Raw genomic sequence first — 14,202 nt, forward strand, 5'->3', positions numbered from 1 at the left:
TTAAGAAATAGGTCTGGCTGGTGCAGACTATATTTAACATGCTGTCCAGGAAAAGAAACCTAGCCCACAGAAGTGTCAAGGAAATGTCAGGATATGGGTCTTTTGAAAAGCGGGGAAGGAATTAAGAGAACAACCTCTAATTTTGACAGACTGCAAAGATGTCATCTTTGTCGTTGAGGAAACGGTTACTAGACTCGTATTACCTGTTTGTGTGCTCGCTTGTGCCCCTGCTTATTTGAGAACGCTCTGGCACTTTCCAGAGAGGCTCTGAGGCACAAATGCTGTGTGCTGCTCACCGATGCAGGCCTGTACCGGACACAGAAATAAATGAGGCGCAGACTCCTTGCTCACAGACTTGAGAATCCAAGAGGAGAGGAGAAATTTAAAAGGTAATTGTCTCACAGAGTAGAGGGAAGTATGCCTTCAGAGCGGGCCATTTGTGTGGTTTAATGCTATGCTTTAGTGGAGGATCAATGGGCCTGACAGTGTGTGATCAAACATCTTGGTTAATCTCAGCCAGCGCCATTTGCCCCGGTCCTGTTTCTACTCTAAGCCAAATCGCATACTCAAGAAGTGCCTGGTGGGGTTGACGACGAATAATAAAACACCTCCTCGGTACTTGTAAGAGTTTGTGCAAATAATCTGGAAGGCATCTATCCTTGTAACTCGCTAACTAAATCCATTATTCTCTTTTTCATTCAGAATGCTGTTTAAGTACCATCATAAGTTTAAAATGAGCCTTTCTGGGGTGCCCCGGTGGCTCAGTCAGTTAAGCATCGGACTTCAGCTCAGGTCATGTTCTCACTGTTCGTGGGTTCGAGCCCCGCCTTGGGCTCTGTGGTGACAGCCTGGAGCCTGCTTCAGATTCTGTGTCTCCCTCTCTCTCTGCCCCTCGCCCACTCATGCTCGGTCTCTCTCACTCTTAAAAATAAATAAACATGTTAAAACAAACTTTAAGTCAACTTAGCCATTCTGCTAGTGCAAAATCCTCAGTATTCCCTTTCGTTCATATGCTGGATCTGTGATGACCTGGTCACCTGGCTGACTGTAGACTCCTAGAAGGTCTCTGACTCTGGATTACTCGACCCATTTCCCAAACGAGAAGAATGAGACCCCAGGGGAATATGCCTGCCCAGCTTGTATGGCTGCTTCGTGGCTCAGTCAGGTGTAAAAAGGAAGCTTCTGGACCCCACCTCCAATTGGCTTTCCCTGTGAGCCTCATCTGACTTCCTTACTCCTTCCTTATATAGACTTGATGCCAATAGAGGCCTGGGAAGAAGAGACAAAGTAGGGAAAGCACAAAGCAATTGTTCATCCCTTTTAATTTCACCGGACCTGAAAAACGCCGAGTTGTGAGACAGAACAATAAAAGATGCGCTATTCGCCAGTTATTTCTTCACTTTCTTGGTTTCCACGAAGAACTGTGTCCCTGAATTCCTCTACTAGGAGTTCTCAATTCTGGTTGTGCATTAGCATCCCTAGAAGTTGTTATTTAAAAAAAACACTGACGCCTTAAGTTCTGGAGTCATTGGTCTGGGGCCGGCATCAACGTTTTTTTTCTAACAGCTCCCCAGGAGCATCCAAGGTTGACAACCCAGTTCCCAGGTGCAAGATCTGTTGTTCATGGCCTGATTCTACTCGTGTCTATCTCCAAAAGGGCGTGCACAGGAGTCCCGGGTACGAGTTCCCCTCCCCCACGTGGAGAAGCGCCCACCTTCCAAACCTGCCGCCCCCCCCCATTCTCAGGAAATCATACTGGGAAGGCCAGACCCCCCTCCCAGCACAATCTGGAGGACCCTCCCCCAGCTACTGCTGATCGGAGGAGAGATCGACACCTGACCCCAGTGAGCCAATGGACATTCTCTTCCTAGAACGGAGTTGTAAGAGTCTCTCGGGGGCTCTGCCTGGGAGCTCAAAAGCATGGTTGGGGTGGAAGCCAGCAGTGACTGGAGACATCACGTGTTCTCCCTAGAGAAGGCCTGCCTGCTGAGGGGAGGATGAAGCAGGTGTACAAAAACAGAGAAGGAGGGAGACGGGCCAGAGACAAGGAACCTCCACCCCAAACTGCCCTCCACAATACAGCTTGTATATACGTGCGCTTCATGTCCACCGTTAGCCTATCAATCAAGGAATAGAAACTTGAAGGCTAGAGTTTTTATGTCCGAAGAATCCCTGACCAGCCTTCTAGAAAATTAACATATTCCTTACAGGACCTCTCAAACCCGGGTCCTGAAACCCCCCGAGGAGCAAGCACATGAAAGTACTAACCGCACCCATGAGCCACCCCCCACCACGTTAAGATATTCTTGGCCTTTCACTGCATGTACGTCAATGGAATTGATTATGCCCGTTCTCTTGCTGACCAGATGCCCCGTTGCTGTTCCAGACGGTGATGATTAATAAAAGCAAATACACCGAATTGCAAACCATCTTTCAGAACATGAGTTTCACAAGGGGAAATTGGTACAAGTGTCCTCCCGTACTCAATAAAATGGTCAGACTTCAGTATTTTAACAGCCATTTTTCACAACTGTCCAATGTAATGTTAGTTCCACAAAACGGTTCATTACAGAACAGGTCCCATGTTCAAGTCTGGAAGACAGTGTGTTATCTGTGCTGTTCCTTTCCTGTAGAGGGGTCACGATAATATTAGCATACAAAGGCTCTGAGATGGAGGACAGCAAAATTAAGTGTTTGATTTTGCCCAATCCATGATTTCCCTAAAGTACTTGACCACAGATTTCCCCAAACATGCCTTGTTAAAAAAAAAAAAAAGGTTAAGGGGTGATGGCTTTTTCCCCCCCTCTTCAGGAAACTAGTTAGAAACTACAGGGGCACCTGGGTGGCTCAGTCAGTTAAGCATCTGACTTCAGCTCAGGTCATGGTCTTGTGGTCCCTGAGTTTGAGCCCCACCTCGGGCTCTGTGCTGACAGCTCAGAGCCTGGAGCCTGCTTTAGATTCTGTATCTCCCTCTCTCTCTCTGCACCTCCCCTGCTCGTGCACTGCCTCTCTCTCTTTCTCAAAAATAAACATTTTAAACAATTCAAGAAAACTGTTGTTCTAGGTTTTTCTCAATTTTCCAATCTGACAACACTTAGAGGGGTAGGAGCCTGGTATCCTAATAGCACAGTTATTCTAAAAACAAACTGAGGCCCGCAAGGTGTGAAGGTCAAAGTTTTATTCTGTCTAAAACTGATCAAGATCAAGCATGGCAGGGTGCTTACTCTGTGCCAGGTGCTTTACATACATTATTGTATTTAATCCTTTGCCCAATCTTCGTTTACAACCCTATTTTACGGATGCAAAAACTGTATATTCTGTCTCATGTTACTACAGCTCTCGCTGTCAACTTTGCATTAAATGGGGCTTTCAGTGGAGTGATTCAATGCTGATTTATCTTCACGATCCTGCCCTTTCCCGAGTGTCACTTGTCCACCTGACACTTTACACATTACAGGGTATTAAGGAAACGGACCCTCTATTATTTTGTACATGCTCTTGAAATAAGCATCTTGATCTTCAAGTAGGAAATGGCTGCTGTTACCCACTGAAAGCAAACCACAGCATCATTCGACTTTCGAGCTGGAGGGGTCCTTGGGGTCAAGATCATGAGAGGGACCAGTCCCCGTCTTCTAGATACTGAGGAGATCCTAGTATTTGTTTTCTAGGCCTCACTCAACCCAACTCAGAAAAAGAGGACCACAGAGGAGAGGGCTACGAAGCCCCCACTGCATGTGCCAAGGTTACAACGCTGGGCTGTTTAGCTGGGAAGGAGGGAATATGGCGATCAGGGCAGAGCGGCACGGGGTCTATCTAGAAATACAGATCTGCATGACTGCAGCGGAGGCTCAAATTATATTTTAATAGCTTTTGCCCGAGTTTCCTCATCTGTACAAAGGGGATTAAAATATCTGCCCCTCTAGCTGTTGTAACGATCAAAGATGGCGTAGGTCCTGGCTCCCAGGAGGCCCGAGATCAATGGCAGCTGTCCTCATCAATGCCTGTGAGGCTTTGGATGACCTCCAAAGAGCAGGATGGAACATCATGGTCTCCAGCCCCATGGAAGTTTGCTCTAACTCCTGACCAATTGGCATCGCCCCGAAGAAGTACAGAGTTATCAACTCTCCCTTAAATCTCACAAAGACCGATTCTGAACAGTCTATAAACTGCCGACTTGAAAGGAAAGAACAAGTCATCATCTTGAAGTCTAGCTAATTTCTGAAATCCCTGAGAAGCGGGATATGAAAATAACATTCACACACGTTTGGGAAGACACATACGTGTTTTGGTAACCAACCTATGTATCTATAGTGAAAACGTGTGGATCAAGTATTCCGAGTTCAAAAACCCAAGAAAATCAGTGTTCAAAATCCTTATCTACGTTTTCTCCTTCATCGTGGTGATCGTTGCAGAAACCGAACTCCAGATAACCTCTGACTCAGTCTCCCCAATACTGTCGATGTTGGTGACATGTGCTGGCCTTCTGGTTTTAAGTTTATGTCTCTAGCACCTTTCTAAAAATATTTTCCAGCGGCACCTGGTTGGCTCAGTGGGGTAAGCATCTGACTTTGGTTCAGGTCATGATTTCACGGCTCGTGGGTTCGAGCCCCGCGTCCGGCTCTGTGCTGACAGCTCGGAGCCTGGTGCCTGCTTTGGATTCTGTGTCTCCTTCTCTCCCTGCCCCTCCCCTCTCTCTCTATCTCTCCGTCTCTCCTCTCTCTGCCCCTCCCTCCATCACTTTCTCTCTCAAAAATAAACATTAAAACAAAAAAAATTTTAATATTTTCCAATTTCGCAAAATAAAACCCTGCTGATAAGCAAATAACAAATCACACCTAACAAGCAGTCTCTGCTTCGCAAAAGATTGTATTTCAATCCCTGTAATAATCTGGCATTCATCTAAAACGATCACTTGTTTTCCCCAATATGTATGTCATTCCTTCCTTCAACATTTCATTGTGTACCCAGTATATGCTATGTTCGTTTTAATTATAGAAAACATTAATTTTTACTTTATTGGATTGTTTTACGGCGTGTTTGTTTAGGTAGGTACCACCCATTTTCCCCCAGTGCCCCATGCCAAGTTCACACCAGCGACGAATCCCAGGTCAAAATGCCTGGGACTCAGGTGGATGCTGATATCTATATTGATACCTAGGATTGATTTCATCTCTACTTTCGTGCCATGTATCATTTTTCAAAGGTAAAGATTTTATTGTGGAGTGCCTTGTTTCTAGATAGAATTCTACAGCCCTATTCATTCCTCATATGAACAGCTTAATATTTAAAGTTGGAAAGACAGACAAGGAAATCTATAATGAGAAAACTTCAGGACACCCTCCCCCGCCCACAATAAATAACTCCTGTCTTCAATTTGACAAATACGGGACCGGCTTTGACGCACGAAGCATCTCAAAACTCTCTCCTTCCCTGTTCAAACCCAACAGTCCTGAGAAATGTATGACAAATTTCTGTTCGATATTAACCGCAAATTATTTTTTTCCTTTAAAAAATTAATTAAAAACATGAGACGAAATAAATATTTCAGGCGACCAGCAGCAAAATGGGAAAATACCATGTGTTTGGAGTTTTAGTGCCCTCTGAGCACAGAAATTTATTTGCAGCAAGCAGAAAATAGACAGCGAGCATAAAAATACAGCAGAGTCCCCCTAGTAAAATTATTTATCAAGCTAACAAGGGAGGGACCCTTCTAGTAACAACAAGCCAGCGAGGAATAGACATGGCTTTATATTTTACCTTTGGGTTAGCAAACCAGTAAAAATGCCAACTGACAAGCACTTCACATAAACATTTCTTTCTAAATGAGCTTCCTTGTTAGGAGGAAAGAAAAAAAAAAGTCTTTCTAGCTAAGGAGCACTATAGCTTACAGAGAATTCTAGCACATATACGCAGACTCTTTAGTGTAAGAATAAAATAGCTGAAAAAATAAGTTAATGTGAACTATGAACGGAGTTGTAAAAACAAATTAGAAGTTCGTTAAAGAAAATGTGCTTACACGCTTATCAGAATACGCTCAGGCTGGAAGGGCTACAGAAAGTCACAGTTTTGTAAGATGCGTTTTGGGGGCTAGCATTAAGAGTCTCCAGAAAAAATATGCATACATATATATTCACCTACACAGATATATACGTACTGACATTGCCTCTACTGTGTAAGCCTCCCTGCTATATTTTTTCAAATATTTATTTTATGAGCAAACTCCCAAAGCCAGTTTTTACAGTTTAGTTTAACGATACCAAACTTTGATTATAAATTACAAATCACTTACTGCAGCTTGCAACACCAAAAAAAAAAAAAAAAAAAAAAAAGGAGAAGAAGGAGGAGGAAGGAGAAAAAGAAAGAAGTCCTTGAGTCAAAGCCACACAGTGACCTGATCCCAATTAAATTTTACAGAAATCATAAAAACATGCATTCTCAGAACAACTGCATATCGGCAATAGCTCTGCAAATAACTCCTGATGAATTTACAGTTGAAATCACACACTCGGAACTCATCCTCCCTAAAGTGAAAATCTGACCGGTTAACCGTGGCAAACATGGAGAGGTGCCTTTTTTATTGTAACGGCAAACGATGGGGCAGGGAACGGGGAATCTGAATGACACCGTAAAATGTCGAGTCAAGACAGACACAAACACCTTGCAGAAACTGCACTCCCTCCCCCCATTCCCACCAATGCCTTAAAAAACAAAAGTTTTCCGGCAACAGGGAAAGTTTCTCATCACTACTATCACCTGGCTCAAATAAAATAGAAGGAAAAAGAATAAAAAACAGATCCTTCCTTACTTTGTTCTTCCTCTCCGGGGCAGGGCGACTTTCCCCACGCTTCCGTGACATCTCCGAGCTCCAGCTGGACAGGGAAAACCTCCCGCTCTCAGTCAGGATCCGAGCTGTAGCTGTACCCTGCATTTGCCTGCTGGAGTCGAGGCTCCAACTCAAATCCCACCCGCTCAGTTCGGGAGCCGGGGGGTTATATCCGCCCGCACGTCTGTGGGGAGGATTGATTGCACCTGTCCTGTGCTATTTCGCCAATGACCTTTTCGCCTTCGGACTGGGGTTTTGTCAGGATGCTAGTCAATACCTGAGGCTCAGATCAAACAGGTAAGTTCTGAATAATTAGGTTTGCCAAACCACCCCCGGTGACTAATGTTTAGAACACACCCATTTTTGCCAACAAGGTCATCACCAACCGCTAAGGTGGGGACGATAGTGAAGGCAGCAGCAGCCCTGCTCATTCTGATTCGCTGGCTGGATTAGAACACGGGGCACGTGGAAAAGAGCACGTGGAAAGCCGTGGCGTCCAAGGCAAGATGGCGATGCCAAGGGGCCTGGAATGCAGAGGGGGTCTCCGGAAGGCGGCTGGGGAGAAGGGCAGCTGGGAGCCGTCAGCCCTGGGCAGCAAAGCAGCCCCGAGGCGGACCAGAAATCCAGTCCCCATCACAAACTCTCTCCCTCCTTTGCGGTGAGGGAAAACCCCGGGCTCAAACCTCCACACTGCCCGTGAAAGCCCGTGCCAGCACGTGCGCTTTGCACTTGCCTTCTGTGCAGTGGGGAGAAAGAGCTTCCTGGCTTTAAAAGTAGAAAACAGCAGAAAAATAAAAAAAAAATAAATAAATAAATAAATAAAATAAAAAGTCTGGGAGAGCCCAGTAACAAACAAACAAAACAGTCTTTGAGCATCAACACAGAGCTACCTGTATGTGCTACTCACTGGAGCAAAGAGTGGGAGAGAAAGCAGTTCTTAGCTTGTGTCGAAAAGGTCAATATGGGTGAAGGGATTTCTGATTTCTCTTGGCTACCGCTGAGAGGGATGCTATGCATCCTCTTGGGCAGACTCACATGGCCTTCTAAAATGCCACGCATGATTCCGAACACTGCGAAACGTACCGTATGCACCGTAAGATATTTTGTAAGGATTCCAATAGCTCCCTGATGAAGAAAGAGAGAGGGCAGGAAAATAACGAAGAGAAATTTCAGAAAGGTAAACAGGAAATCCTACTCTCCGATTCAAAACGTTCAGCCCAGGAAGAGACCCCCATGTCAGCTTTCCCCCATTTCGTGTACATGCCAGGTGAAATTCGTCTTCAAGTATGAACAAGCCAGAGGCATGCACCACAGCGGCACAGAATCAAGCCCTTTAATTAACTACTATTGGTAACAAAAGGTCTCCGTGTTGATTCACGTTGTTGTTGGAGGCAGAGGGGCGTCAACCGTGGTTCAGAATCCCCTTAACATAACTGTAAACCCAGGACACACAGCTGCTGCAGAAGGAGTCAGGGAAAAAGAAAAGAAACTTTGTAGAACCTAATTTAAGGGAAGTGTGACCTCAAGGTGAATTTCGTATCAATTCCATTCTCCCCTCCACTGCCTACCCACCGGCAAGTGAACCTACCCTGCTTTTCAATAGACCCAAAATGAACAAAAGACGTTCTTACTGGTTGCATGTGAATAACTCATTAGGTCCAGGGTCTTACACCTGAGGTCACACTGCTCCTGTGGCTGTGTGGTCTCCAGTGACAAGACCTGTGGTTCCCACAGCTGGGTCTGCGTTTTCCACCCACCGCCTGGAACCGCTCCTCCCCTCCCCCTCCTTGGTGTTACTTCCCACCTGAAACTATGTATGCGCCAATGGCTTTGTAATATTTCCTGTGGATGCTGAAAACAGGGGGCATGTCCAATTTTCCCACTGGCTGACCCTTGTCCCAGCCTTTTCCAAATATCGCAAAAAGACCAAAAAATAAAAAAATAAAAAAATTACAAAATCAAAATCAAAACCAGCCCTTCTGCTTAGCTCATTTATTGCTGATAGTTTCATTAGGTGCCAGGAAAAGCAAAAACAATGCAGACACTAAACAACAACTTGACAGTGATTTTTGGATGGAGGAAATGGAAGATTCAGCAGTCCGCAGGTGAAGAGGGTTTCAGCACTGGCATCTGCGAACGGCAGCAGTAAATCTGAGGCTCTGGCAGGTGAATGACTGAATGTGTGCTTTCAGCGGGAACACTCTTTTACAGGAGCATGGCTTTGTTTTAAGTCACGAGTGCCGTACTTGTTGCAAAAACTCTTTCTTCCCTTTCTTCCCCCCTAAATGCATACCGTTTCTTTCTTTAAATTGCCCCCTCAAGAGTATCCTAGAGCTCACGGAAAATATGACTTGATATGGCTCGTGATCCTCTACCTGCCCCGATTGATTACATCAGCCCAGGAGGGGGCCAGTCCCCACCGAAAGAACATTCGGCAGGCTTTGTCTAGAAAGGGGGTGAGACGGTGGTTATGTGGGAGCATGACCTAAATAAACAAACAGCAAACAAACAAGTAAGTCCGCGGAATACACACTTCAAGCGAAAGTATTCCCCCCCCCCTTTTTTTTTTTCTCAGTGCCAACAAATCCATTGATGTAATTCGCTTAAGACACACTCATGGAACTTTTGATGGATTGGTCCGCTCCAAGTCTGCATGTAAGACAGCACTCTGTTCCTTGCTGCCTGGGGGTATGGAGGGCGTACTTTAAAAACGGAGTATTTAGAAGCCCCGAGGGGCCTGTGATGACGACAGAGTCAAGACCAGCCACTGTTCTCACTTGGGCTTTCTAAACAGAGGCACCAAGAATTCAGAACTTACAGTCTGTGTTTTCACATGTCCTTTGCATGAGAACACCTGATTCACCATTTCTGGTAAAAGATTTTGATGGGCTCTGCAAGGGAAACATGGTTATGACATACTTCATTTTATGTTTGAATGAAACAAGCTGTGCTAAGGCCCCCACGTGGACACTGGGCATCGGGAAACCATGCTTTGCGTTTTATTTCTCTAGATGATTCATGGGCAACACGGGAGGTCAAGTTATACAAAATAAAAAGATTTCTGAACACTTCTCCTGTCTTTGCTTGGTTTCGTTTCACTTTTGGTTTTTATCCCAGTTCATAAAACAATGAACCCTTCCTTACATTTCTCTGCATTCAGATTGGCATAGGTACAGTCAGGATGAAACATGTCCACTCAGCTAAGTGTAAGACTAGAGGGGAGGGAAAAAAACCAAACAAACTGACGGGTACTTCGAACCCAGGAAATACTATTTATACAAGTTCCATCAGCTTCTCCCACAGGCGACAGGAAAGCTACAAATGGGCCTCTCCCCTATGTATGTATCCCACCTGCCCTGCCCCGAGGCAGCTCTGTAAGGCTTGGTTGCTTCCGGATGGGTCTTAGCCAATGTCAGGAACATCTGAAATGGGCAGAGCATAGACATGAGCAGGCTAAGATCCATCACCACCTTCCAAATCAGTGTTACAGCACACAAGACGAAAGAACATGTCTTGAAGTCCTACTTTCAACATTGGTGCAAACCAGGGGCAGTTGGGTTAGTTAATTCAAGCTGAGGGACAGTCCCTAAGGCAGATTCCAAAGCCACCTTTGGTATTATTAGGGTCAAGCGACATCATCACTTGTTTCCACGGCCAAGGCGCTAACATCACGTTACCCAAGGATGCTCACCATGGAAATTGTGACATCAAACAGCTGTGGTCTCTGTGGACGTTCATGTTAGAAGACCTTCCTTAGAAGGCACGATCTTGATAAACCATGCAATTTGGGTAGATTTGCACACCTTACGATATAACATGCACCTACAGAAAATGCGAGTCAGGATCGGAGATGCTGCAGCAAAGGAGAATTTAATCTTTTTGTGATACTGCTTAAGATGAATATTTTGTAATAGGCCCAAGAACCATAATATAATCCAGACTGTGTTTCTGAGAAGAAATGAAAGGTAATTAAATGACTTCCCAAATGGTGTGTGATTTAATTTTCCTACTCTAGCTCGAAAATTGCCAGAAATGAGCCACCCGCTGTACATAGTGGAAATTAGCAAGAGAGAAGAAAGCTAGCAGCTCTCCATTTTTGACTTTCACTACTGAAATCCCTTAGCCAAAGTGACTCTCTGAATATACACTAAGTAACTCTCCCAAGAGTATCAAGTATTGAACTTTTCATATATCCGCTTATAATATCTAATATCCCGGAGTAACTCAGAGGAATTGTCCTCCTACCCCAAGATTCCCCATCTGACCAAATGCCTTTCTCTTCCTTGCTCTCACCTGTCAATCAAATTCACAGATGAAATTTGATTTCTCTCCCACCCGTAACCTTATATGAAAAATTACCAGGAGGGTCAGGACCAGTGTGAACCTTGCCTTAAAAGTTCATTAACTCTTTGCTCGCAATGGATGGTTTCCATGTAACAAAACCTGCCATTGGGCCTAGATCATCACATTTAATAGATGGCTTGCAAATTGCAATTATAAAGACACAGACAAAAGACGGGAATAAAAACAAGAGGAATAAAGTATTGGCACTGTGTGGACACTCAGATTAATCCCCAAGGTACATATACATCAAGGTAAAAATCTGTGTGCGAGAACTATTCAGGAAAAGGTTAATTCCGTGCAAGGCTAGGAAAGAAATCATAGTTACATATTCACAGTCAGGTTATTCAAGCAGTGTGTAAAAAGTAAGCAATCTGACACTCTTTTTGAATAATGGGGGAACATAGGGTTCTGGTTTCCAACACTCTCAGATTCATTGGATCCTTAAAGTGTCTCCTTCGCAAAGAGTAGCATTTTGACAGTGTGACTTTTGCCCCCCTCCTCGGTTTCTCTAGAAATCAAAAACTGTATTTCATGCAGATATTTCAGCAAGCAAGTTTTTAATAATAAAAAAAAAATATCAAACTTTGTTCCATTAGCCAATAAGAGGTCACAAGAACACATAAAACAATGACGCTAAATAATTGTTGGGGTACAAGTGTCAGACTCACTTTCTAAATGAGGAGGTTTCATTATTAAATTCACTCTGGGATGCTTACAATTGAGAACCGATTTAAATATCTTAATTTCTTTTCTTTTCTTCTTCTTTTTTTTTTTTTTTTTTTTTTTTTTTTTTTTTTTTTTTTTAGAGGAGAATGAGATTTCTGCCTCCCACCCGTCTCTCACTCTTTCCTTCTGCCTCTAATCGAAGCGGGCAGTGGCTCCAAAGTCACATTTGGATACGGGGGGGTGGGGGGCGGGACATACTGTGTTTTGACGGGACACCAAACTTTCCAAATGTGAGTATGGAGTGAATCCTAAGAGTCTGTAAATTGGGAATGTTTACGAGGCCCAGGGAAAGCTGGCCAACGACCACGGATGCCGGTTGTACACCTTCACCCAAAATGCGTGATGTTCTAACATCAGGCCCGGCTCCATGAGTCAGGAGAGATGCATGCTGGTTAAGGCGAAAGATGTGAGGTTTCCTCAAACCCAATCGATCACTCTGTCCACCACACCTACGTAATGAGATAAATGCAGAAACGCATGCATGCTGGTCCCGCAAACTTGGATCTCCCCTTCAGCCTCCCGGATCACCGTTGCAGTTACGTGGGGAAACCCAGAGACTACAGTTACTAAAGCAGGAGCTTTTCACACCTAAGAAATTATCAGCATTCCTTGCTTGCTTGCTTCCTCCCTCACGGAAAAGTTATTCAAACGAGCACATGCAAATCAGAAATCAAGATGTACCTCTTTGACTTCAGGCAACAGGGTTTTTCACATCACTGATGTAGAGGATTCCCTTGGGTACCTGATTTAGTAAATATATTAAAATAAACAAAGGGTAATTAATAACCATGAAGAAGGTTTCAAGGACAGTACGTCAAAGGCAGCCTAGCTATCTATGAAAAAGGCAGAATTAGACCCAAGGAAGAGGGATTTAGGTTCACTTGCTTTAGCATCCTGGCCTCAGCCCTGCCAGAGGAGGGGTTCACACGGAAGAGAATGGCACGCAAGGCAAGGTCACCCCCTCTGACTACGGCTCTGACCCCAAGGAAGCTGAGATATAGAGATACTTACGCGCCTGACAGTCTGGATCAGCTTTGAAGTCCAGCTTTGAAGCCCATCCCTCTGGGAGCCCAACCGGTCCCCCTTCCCCTGGATCTTTGCTAGGGCACATTCTCTTCCATTTTCCCCCTCCTCCTTCCTTGCTCTGGTCTATTCTGCTGGTACCGCTGACCTTAACTACAAACGTTCTCTCAACAAATAGAAACGTTCAGATACCACCCTTTTATTTATTAACTTCCTCTCTGTTTAAATTAGTAGCAGGGAATTCTTAAAACCAGGATATGAAAATGAGGTTGCTTTAAAAAAAAAAAAAAGCCTTCTTGCCTCACAGTGAATAACAAAGCACAGTAATTCAAAGTAGTTAGCTTTCTATGGTTCAAAAAACCCTTATTGCTATTAGCCGCACTAATGTAAGTGGCAAAATAATTATCATTTACTGTACAGAGTCCAATATTTTCCAGACAGCAGCTTAATAACAAAGCAGACCTGTCATTTCTCCCTATAGTTAGTCACACCATACAAGTTCAGACTGTCAAAATATATTTAAAATCTAACGTTAAAAATTCAACATGGTTACAGAGAATCTGTGTACAGTAACTGCCATAAACCAGTAAGTCAATCTGATTTTTTTCTTCCAAGATGGATACTCGCTTATGTCCCTTTAATCCCCCACACTTTTATTTGGTTAACTCCAAATTGTCACGGGTACGAACAAATTCACTATACATATACACATGCTGAAATCCGTAGGCTACTGTAACTGCCCATAGAATCTTTCTTTACTGGGGCGCCTGGGTGGCGCAGTCGGTTAAGCGGCCGACTTCAGCCAGGTCACGATCTCGCGGTCCGTGAGTTCGAGCCCCGCGTCGGGCTCTGGGCTGATGGCTCGGAGCCTGGAGCCTGTTTCCGATGCTGTGTCTCCCTCTCTCTCTGCCCCTCCCCCGTTCATGCTCTGTCTCTCTCTGTCCCAAAAATAAATAAACGTTGAAAAAAAATTAAAAAAAAAAAAGAATCTGTCGTTACTTAAATTTTCATTGAGCGTAACTCGCCTGGTATTTCAAATGCCCCTTCTCTGGATGGTATAACTATGCATTCAGACACCTGGACAAACACGTTTGTGCTCTTCTCTCTGTCAGAGCTGCCCCGAGCACATCATGGGTCTCCATTCACACATCTTGTTAGAAATGCCTTCAAAATCTTACAGTGCAGACTACTTTTCTTCGTGTCATAGTATCTATTAATCTTTGCTAAATATATTATTTCTATGCCAACAACAACAACAACAAAAAAAAGGAAACAGAAAACACAAA

General features: G+C 44.3%; 1 protein-coding gene across 5 annotated transcripts in view; it reads right to left on the bottom strand.

Annotated features, from left to right (window-relative positions):
- The window catches only part of MAF (MAF bZIP transcription factor), a 347,997-nt gene that overhangs the window by 321,348 nt on the left and 12,447 nt on the right, over positions 1 to 14,202 (bottom strand). Inside the window, exons 2-5 of one of the 5 annotated variants that reach the window (XR_006590329.1) lie at positions 12,575 to 12,635; positions 10,515 to 10,645; positions 10,175 to 10,245; positions 8,801 to 9,714 (exon numbers count right to left, since the gene is read on the bottom strand). Coding sequence is in view for 2 of the 5 variants with exons in the window: in XM_045045967.1 (XP_044901902.1) it covers positions 12,602 to 12,635 (34 nt within the window). In the remaining 3 variants the exon portion in view is untranslated. Of the gene's footprint in view, positions 1 to 8,800; positions 10,246 to 10,514; positions 10,646 to 12,574; positions 12,636 to 14,202 lie in introns of those variants that run through there. The other 4 variants (XR_006590328.1, XR_002738495.2, XM_045045966.1 and 1 more) reach the window with 4 other exon arrangements.

This window comes from Felis catus, chromosome E2, assembly GCF_018350175.1.
Source record: "Felis catus isolate Fca126 chromosome E2, F.catus_Fca126_mat1.0, whole genome shotgun sequence".
NCBI lineage: Eukaryota > Metazoa > Chordata > Mammalia > Carnivora > Felidae > Felis > Felis catus.